The sequence below is a fragment of the Lactuca virosa genome, chromosome 8 (assembly GCF_052849685.1).
Source record: "Lactuca virosa cultivar CGN04683 chromosome 8, Lactuca_virosa_CGN04683_v6, whole genome shotgun sequence".
NCBI classification, from domain to species: Eukaryota; Viridiplantae; Streptophyta; class Magnoliopsida; order Asterales; family Asteraceae; genus Lactuca; species Lactuca virosa.
The window spans coordinates 221,636,836-221,646,592 of NC_136433.1; the positions used below are offsets into that span (position 1 = coordinate 221,636,836).

At 39.6% G+C, this 9,757-nt stretch overlaps 1 protein-coding gene across 1 annotated transcript; it reads left to right on the plus strand.

Annotated features, from left to right (window-relative positions):
* The first annotated feature begins 276 nt into the window (after positions 1-276).
* On the plus strand, positions 277-9,757 carry LOC145132821 (disease resistance protein RML1A-like). The gene is made up of 6 exons (XM_079067750.1): positions 277-858; positions 1,158-2,298; positions 2,384-2,833; positions 2,920-3,753; positions 8,651-9,151; positions 9,255-9,757. The coding sequence occupies exons 1-5, from the start codon at positions 341-343 to the stop codon at positions 9,140-9,142; spliced, it is 3,435 nt and encodes a 1,144-aa protein (XP_078923876.1). The 5' UTR covers positions 277-340; the 3' UTR covers positions 9,143-9,151; positions 9,255-9,757.

The window sequence follows — 9,757 nt, forward strand, 5'->3', positions numbered from 1 at the left end:
ATATAATATATAGGTGATCAAGAAGCCAAAAACATAGTGATGATTTTATCTGGTTAATTTTAGCAAACTGTATAATAAGCCCATATTGAATATTTTCTAAAAGTTGAACATCATAATTCATATGTAATTATGTTAGTGATGCTTTTTCTAAAAGAGAAAAAAAAGTCCGGAGACCAAGCCAGCTAAAGAAGACAACAAACATTGACTTTGCTGCCAACATTGACTCTAGTACCACACAAAAGACATTCATCTCGAATTTAGATCTAAGACAACCAAAATCAGACGCAACTAAACTTATAATCCCAGCTTATATACACTCTTCTAATTCTTCTTAACTTCCATGGCCATCATCACTGAATTGCAAGAAGAACAAGAAGCGACAATAACATATGATGTTTTTCTGAGTTTCAGAGGGAAAGACACTCGTCTTGGTTTTATTGATCACCTCTACCAAGCTTTGGTGAATGAAAATATCTCTACCTTTCTTGATGAGGAAGAGGTTGAAACTGGGGAAGAACTTAAACCTGAACTTGCAAGAGCTATAAAAAGCTCCCGTGCTTCGATAATCGTCTTGTCTAAGAACTACGCATCTTCAACATGGTGTCTGGACGAGCTTGTGATGATCATTGAGCAACGAAAGGTCTCTAACCATATTGTTCTCCCCATTTTCTACAATGTTGAGCCGACCCATGTCAGGAAGCAAGAAAGCACTTTTGGAGAAGCGTTATTTGAACACAAACTGAGGATTGAGTTCGAAAAGGATGTAGAGAAGAAAATTGAAGGTGCTCATAAGTTGGAGATGTGGACGAAAGGACTTACAGAAATTGCTGATTTGAAAGGAAAAGATGCAAGCGGAAGGTAAAACATTCATACTATATTTCCACAAAAATTCTTCAGTTTTTTATGAACAAAAGCCAACATACATCATATAATGGAACCAAGTCCAGTACATATCCAACAACCCATGGGGACTAAGCTGTCGAAACATATACAAAGTGGCCCACCATTTTGGTTAAACTGTGTGTATATTTTTATTTTAGTCCCTTTCATAATAATTAAAAGGATGCAAAAGACTAGTTATTGTCTTATTGATCAGTTTATTTAATTTGATATATCGGCTAATGTGTCTAGTTGATCGAATTTGATTCCTTTTTCAGAAGAGAGACGGTGGTTATTGAAGAAGTCGTGAAAGAAATTAATACTAGACTGGAACTACACTTGAAAAGGAGGATCCCACACATAATTGGGATGGGGGAATCTATTTATACCATCAGTTCCTGGTTAAAAAGAGGATCTTCTGAAGCTGCTGAAATTCTCACAATTTGGGGAATGCCTGGGATCGGGAAAACAACATTGGCAAAACATATGTATATGTTGCACTTCCATGAATTTGAAAGAAGTAGCTTTGTTGAAGGCATTGGAAGAATATGTGCACAACAGACATGTTCGCTACTAGATTTGCAAAAACAGCTTCTTGGAGACATTCTCAAGAAAAGAAATATTGAAGAACATGATACAGATCGGTGCACATCTAAGGTTGAAAAGGCATTATCTAGGAAAAAGACACTTCTGGTTCTTGATGATGTTGATAACTTTGAGCAACTGGATGTGTTGCTTGGAACAAAAGGTTTTCATCCCAGAAGCAAGATTATAGTAACAACCAAAGATGGGTCCCTAACAGAAAAGTGTTCATTGTTTCGTATGAAATTTCCTCCAAAGCATACAAAGCTTCCACTTCTTGGCTTAACTAACACTACATCTATGAGACTTTTATGTTGGCATGCGTTTGGAAACATTGATCCCCAGAAAGGTTATGAGAAAAAAGCACTACGAGTTGCCAAGTATTGTGGAGGACATCCATTGGCTCTTAAAGTTTTGGGTAGTTCATTAATTAATGAAGGTGCAGCCATATGGAGTGATGTCCTTGATATGTTGGAGGCAAAAGGATATTTAACTGATGTACAAGAGAATGTACAAAAGGCTCTGCAAATTAGCTTTGATTCTTTATCAGGGGACTGCAAAGAACTTTTTAAGCACATTGCTTGCTTTTTTGTTGGAAAAGAAAGAGAAGTTACAGAAACAATATTAAAGGAATGCGGGTTTCAAGTATTATATGGGATCACCAAGCTCATTGATAGATGTCTTCTCACGATTACATATGATAATGAGTTTACAATGCATCAGTTGCTTCAAGATATGGGGAGAGATTTAGTCCGCAAAGAATCACCTGATAAGCCATGGAAGCGTAGTCGTGTATGGAAACATGAGGAGACCCTCAATTTGTTGAAAAAGGACAAGGTAAATACAACATAGTCATTTAGAGTATCGTTAGCTTTATCGTGTACATAACAATGAATGCTTGATGTAATTTTCCTTTTGATAGGGTACCCAAAGAATTCAAGGTCTTATCCTTGACATGAATTTATTGAGGGAAGAGACATTGCCTAGATCATTAAGTAGTGTGAGAAAGCATAACTTCCAATATGATGATGTGAACAAGAGTTTTAGAGCTGCTCAACCAATCCAGATGGTCTATGAGTTCTTTTTAAGAATTTGGTTGTTTTTTGCTCGGCTTCTCCTAATGCTTTCATCTTCTCGTTGCAAAAAAGTGGAATTGAGAGCTGATGCTTTAAGAAAGATGGATAAGCTAAAGCTACTCCAACTCAATTATGTAAAACTCAACGGATCTTACAAGAATTTTCCAAAAGGTTTAAGATGGTTGTGCATGCATGGATTCCAATTAAAATTCATACCTTCAGACTTACCAATGGAAAATTTGGTTGCTCTTGACATGTCTCACAGTAATCTGACACAGCTTTGGAAGAAGCCAAAGGTATGAAATTAAAGCTTTTATTTCAACTATTAGTCAATTAATATATTCATTATAATATTCTTGATTAGAGGATATCCAATCAACAGCTTCTTGGGTCATTGAAGATTCTTAATCTGAGTTATTGCAAGCTTGTTAGAGTTGAAGGCTTCTCTGGGTTACCTGCACTTGAGAGGTTGTTTCTTAACAACTGTAAAAGCTTGGTTTATGTGTGTGAGTCAATTGGTGGATGCGATAGCCTTGTTATTCTTGACATGAGTTACTGCAATAAGCTTAGTAATGTTCCAATTAGCATTAGCAAATTAAAGAATGTTCGAATTTTATCATTAAACGGTTGCTTAGGTGCTAGTGGATTTCTAATGCGGATGAAGGATATGGAGTCATATGCATCTTCCTCTTCTATTGGAGAATTTTTACCGAAAACTCCAAAATCATTTTTGCTACCCTCATTAGTAACCTTATCACTTATAGGCAATAATTTATCTAATGAATCCTTTCCGAAGGACTTCAGTAGCATGTCAATGTTGAAGACATTATATCTAAATAAGAATCCAATTGATTCCCTGCCTGATTGTGTGAGAAGCCTTAGCAGGCTTGAGGAACTCCATGTTGGAGAATGTTGGATGTTGAAGTCGGTATTGTGCCCTCCACCTACAATCCAATATTTGTGGGCTGACGACTGTCCGTCACTTATTAAAATAACATTCCCTCAAGAAATGTCGGGGGTACCATTTGTTTTTTACGAGGAGTCGGAGTCGTTGACCGAAGTTCAAGGCATAATGAAAATTGAAGCTATAGCACAAATTGATGACCATATATTATGTAGCTTGGGGTGGTCAAATTTACAACATGTGAAAGATCACAAGATACGGATATTGGATTCATACAAACAGCCTCGTGATGCAAAGAAACTCCCAGTCCAGGTATTCTCTTTCTTCTTCTATTGATCTCCCAAACACACACACACACACACTAATATGCATAAAATTCATATAATGTAATGTTTTATTTGTGGAGGAAAAAGTAATTCTGACTTGGTCTTTAATTGACCTTGTCAATAGGAATAAGTGGCTTAGTTGCCACCTAGTTAGGAGCACACGTTTATTCAGTTTTAGCTTTGCAGTTACTTTGTTTTGTTTGTTATTTAAAAGCTTGTAAGTCTTTGTTTTGATTATCAGAAATAAGAGGGAGAAACCTGGAAATCTTTCCCTGCAGATCTGTGTTTTACTTTATTTGGGTATACTACTTTTGATCTTTACAGCGGGCCTGATCCAACACTTGGTATCAGAGCTTTCCAGTTTATGCCCAAATACATAAGATACGACAACATGACAGGTTCCGGTCAACAGGTACCAAAAGATAACGGTGGGGTATCGTTCCAGTGTCCATTGTTGACTTCAACAAACTATACCACGTGGGCAATCAAGATGGAGGCTATCATGGATGCTCAAGGTGTTTGGGAATCCATAGAACCAACAGTCGGAGTAATTGTTGATGAGAAGAAGAACAAGATGGAACGAGCCTACATCTTCCAAGCAATACCAGAGGATATCCTCATGCAGGTGGCCAAGAAGAAAACTGCAAAGGAAGTGTGGGAATCTTTAAAAATCCGGTACCTGGGTGCAGATCGAGTGCAAAAGGCGAGATTGCACACACTCAAAAGTGAGTTTGATGCACTGAAGATGAAAGAAGGAGATTCCATAGATGAATTCGCAGGGAAGCTGAGTGGGATAAACTCGAAATACATCAGCCTTGGTGCAACAATGGAAGATAGTACTTTAGTGAGGAAATTGCTTGATTCTGTCCCAGAAAAATTTCTACAACTTGTGGCCTCGATAGAACAGTATTCAGACTTGGATACAATGCCATTTGAAGAAGCTATTGGCAGACTCAAAGCCTATGAAGATCGACTACGAGTTCGGGGTGAAAACTCGAATGCTGAAGCGGGCTTGTTGCTGACTCGATTTGAAGGGCAAATGGGTCAAAAATCACAAAAGGGCTCTCCTAGTACAACAGGAAGAGGTCGTGGATCTTCTAATGAAAGGGGAGGTCGAGGAGGTTATCGAGGAAGAGGTTCAAGGGGTAGAGGCGGTCGAGGCAATCATCAATCATTCCGAGATACAAGCAATGGTCGAGGAAAGGGAAGAGACAAAAGTCACATAAAGTGCTTCAATTGTGACTTGTTTGGACACTTTGCATCGGAGTGCCCAAATCCCAAGAGGAAGGAAGCTGATGTCAATCTAACACAGTTGCAAGAAGAAGAACATGCTCTTCTGTTAACTGTATGGGGTGAAGATACATATGACTGGGTATTGCTTAATGAAGACAAAGTGTTCCCAGCAACAAAAGGGAATGAGAAGGATACATGGTACTTGGATAATGGGGCCAGTAACCACATGACAGGGGTGCGTGAGTACTTTGCAGAACTTGATGAAAGAGTAATAGGGCAGGTGCGTTTTGGGGACGGGTCTAAAGTTCAGATCAAAGGAAGAGGTACAATTCTCTTGGAATGTAAAAATGGAGAGCAACAAGTCATCTCTGAGGTATATTACATCCCAGCCTTGCAAAGTAATATACTTAGTCTAGGACAGATGACAGAAGTGGGATATAAGATTGAGATGCTTCATGAATTCTTAAGGGTTCATGATGCAGGCAACAGGTTGATTATGAAGGTACAACGTTCAAAGAACAGGTTGTACAAGATTGTCTTACATACAACACAACCTGTGTGCCTCAGTGCAAGCCTAGATGATACAGCATGGCTGTGGCACGCAAGATTGGGTCACGTGAACTTCCGTGTGATTGAGTCTATGGTGGAAAAAGATATGGTGCGGGGAGGGCCAAGAATTCATCATCCCACACAGATCTGTGAGGGATGCCTAGTTGCCAAACAAACCCGATATCCGTTCCCAAAAGAAGCACAGTGGCGTGCAAGCTCTCCACTTGAACTGATTCATGCAAATTTGTGCGGTCCTATAACGCCCCAAACACTAGCTGGCAACCGGTACTTTCTTCTCATGGTAGATGACTACAGCAGGTACATGTGGGTGTCGATGATCAAAGCCAAAAGTGAAGCTGTCACTGCCTTCAAGAAGTTCAAGAATCGAGTAGAAGGTGAAGGGAAATACAAATTAAAAATGCTGCGTATAGATCGAGGAGGTGAATTCACGTCAAATGAATTCACTGATTTCTATAATCAGGAAGGAATCAAGAGGCAATTGACCGCACCCTACTCCCCTCAACAGAACGGGGTGGTAGAACGCCGAAATCGTATAATTCTTGAAGCCACCAGGTCCTTGCTGAAAGCTATGGACGTCCCAGAAACACTATGGGGAGAAGCCGTTCGCCACGCCGTGCAGATTTTAAACCGAGTCCCAACAAGAGGAGTAAAAGACATGACTCCATATGAAGGTCTACAGGGGATGAAGCCAACTTTGGAGCACTTTAGAGTGTTCGGCTGTGTAGCTCATGCAAAGATACCAACGAATAAACTCACAAAGCTGGGAGATAGAAGTGAACAAATGGTGTATTTGGGAAACGAAGCAGGAAGTAAGGCGTTCCGGTTGTATTGCCCTAAACGAAATAGAATATATGTATCAAGAGATGTCATATTTGAAGAGAAAAGGAAATGGGATTGGGCTAAAGTCCACTGTGAAGGCCCAATACTAAGTAATTCTTGGGTCAGGTTCCCTAGTGAAGGAATAGCCCAAGATACGATGGAGGAACTCGATCCAACATTAGGAGAAATTGGAAGCCCTAGTTCGCCATCACATGGGTATTAGTCATCCACAACACCACTCGATCATTCACCTCCTGTGAGCGAAGTCCCGATTAGTCCAGGAGACTCCACGACTCTAGCATCAGAAGAAGACATAGACAGGTCCACGTACGACGATACCCCTGTTCGAGGATTTAGAGCCTTGACAGACATCTATAACGAAACCCAGGAACTGGAAGATGATTCAGAGATGCTAATGTACGCAGGTGAAGAACCCACCACGTATGAAGAAGCATCAGGTGACAAAGAATGGAGAAATGCGATGAAACAAGAACTGGAATCAGTTGAAAACAACAATACATGGAAATTGACTCATCTCCCTAAAGGGCAAAAGACGATAGGGCTGAAGTGGGTATTCAAGTTGAAAAAGAATGCAGAAGGGAAAGTAACAAAACACAAAGCCAGAATCGTTGCAAAGGGATATGTACAGCAAAAGGGTGTAGATTTTGATGAGGCTTTTGCACCGGTGGCTTGTCTGGAGACAATTCGCTTGGTACTGGCATTGGCAGCAAGTGAAGGATGGAAAGTTCATCACTTGGATGTGAAATCTGCGTTTTTGAACGGAATCCTACAGGAAGAGGTGTATGTTACTCAACCAACAGGTTTTGTCATTGCTGGAAAAGAAAACATGGTCTACAAGCTTAACAAGGCGCTCTATGGCTTGCGACAAGCACCAAGAGCTTGGAATGATCGACTTGACAAGACCTTGAAAGAGATGGGATTCCAAAGGTGCCCACAGGAATATGCTGTATACAAGCTCCAGAAACCTAATAACACCTTGATTGTGGGTGTTTATGTGGACGGCCTAATCGTGACAGGTACAAGTGAGGAGCTGGTGGCTGAATTCAAAAGGCGGATGCTAAAGAATTTTGACATGAGTGATATGGGAAGTCTATCTTACTACCTAGGGATAGAAGTCCAACAAGGGCAAGGAGGTATCACAATCAGCCAAACCGGGTATGCTAAGAAGATATTACAAATAGCAGGCATGGGAGATTGTAACCCATCAAAATACCCAATGGAACCAAGGCTTGCTCTAACAAAAGATGAAGATGGAGTGCCAGTCAATGCCACTGATTACCGACGCCTGATTGGCAGCCTCCGTTACCTTATTCACTCAAGACCGGATTTGAGCTACTCAATTGGAGTAGTGAGCAGGTACATGGAGTCACCTAAAGAGAGCCACCTCAAGGCAGTTAAACACATTTTAAGGTACCTAAAAGGGACAATCAACTATGGCCTAGTATACAAGAAGGGTGGAGACAGAAAGTTGATTGGATTCAGTGATAGCAGCTATGGAATGGATGTTGATGGCAGAAAATGCACAACGGGGATGGTATTTTACTTTTCTGGGAATCCAATAACATGGTCATCCCAGAAACAACAAACCGTAGCCTTGTCTTCGTGTGAAGCAGAATTCATGGCTGCAACCGCAACAGCATGCCAAGCACTCTGGTTAAGAAGTTTGCTGAAGGAGCTAACTGGTTGGAAGAAAGAAAGTGTCAGGATGTATGTAGACAACAAATCAGCCATAGCCCTTATGCAGAACCCAGTTTTTCATGGGAGGAGCAAGCACATTGACACTAAGTTTCATTTCATACGAGGTTGTATTGAAAGGAAGCAAATTGATGTGAAACACATCAGTGGTGAGGAACAAAGAGCAGATCCCTTGACAAAAGCTTTGCCAAGACTCAAGTTCTTAGAGATGAGAGATCTTTTGGGACTTATAAGGCTTGAGGACAAAGTTCAGAATTAAGGGGAAGTATGTGGAGGAAAAAGTAATTCTGACTTGGTCTTTAATTGACCTTGTCAGTAGGAATAGGTGGCTTAGTTGCCACCTAGTTAGGAGCACACATTTATTCAGTTTTAGCTTTGCAGTTACTTTGTTTTGTTTGTTATTTAAAAGCTTGTAAGTCTTTGTTTTGATTATCAGAAATAAGAGGGAGAAAACTGGGAATCTTTCCCTGCAGATCTGTGTTTTACTTTATTTGGGTATACTACTTTTGATCTTTACAGCGGGCCTGATCCAACACTATTTGCAGATGTTTTACCGATTTGGAATATTTAGCACATGTTTTCCTGGGAAAGCAGTTCCAGATTGGTTACCTCATAAAAGCAAGGGTTCATCAATATCAATAGCCATGCCATCATCTTCAATGAATAAAATGATACAGGGAATAAATATAAGCTTTGTGCATACATTTTTAGGTACAGGAATAATAAGTCGTATAAGAATAAAAGTACAGAACGTGACAACAAATCGCAAGTGGAGGTATAGTGGTGGTATGTATGCTGTTGGAGAAACTGATGAAGATATAGTATGGTTAAGTCATTGGATGTTTGGAGACAATGAGATTAAAAATGGTGATGAAGTTGGTGTTACAATAATAGATGACGGAACATATGTTGGAGTAATGGTAAGAGAGTGTGCAATCAGTCTCGTGTACACTGATAATGACAATGAAAAAGATCCATTGAGTTATTACAAGTCTTGGAACCGTAGGTATTTAGAGAGCTCTTCGATTATAAACTAATTTCTGAAGGTATACGGTTAATTCTTAAATATTTTTCTATTTCCAAATTTTAATAGGTAAAATAATTGGATTTATTATTGCTCCTTAATATTGAATATGGATGGACTTGCAGATCATGAGCGTTTGTATAACGAGTTACTCTTTTTCTTCAATGACAATTATCAAAAGTCAACAATTGAGGCAAATCTCTCCCAACCCAAATCGCAAGTTGTATAGTGGCGTTAGGTATTTGCTGAAACCTTTGTACTCTCCACCTTCACACCGGGTGTTTTCTATTGAGGACTATAATTTGGATAGAATGTAATCAATAAGGGGCCGCTTCAGACCTGAACCTTGTTCACCTAGGTAAAAGAAACAGAGGAAAACAGGAGGGAAGAAAAAGAGGGACGAAAGCAGAAAAAGAATCAATTTTGCACAGGTAAAAAAACAGAGGAGTAAGGATTGCTTAGAGCCTAAGCTCTTATTTACTGAAAAACTTGTTGTAGGATTAATTACAAAGCAACGACTAATAGCCTATTAGTACTAAGTTATAAAGAGTTTAACTCTAACAAAAAAACTAGGATTAATTACAAAGCAACCATTAATAACTGTTTGGATTAATTCATCTTATTACAA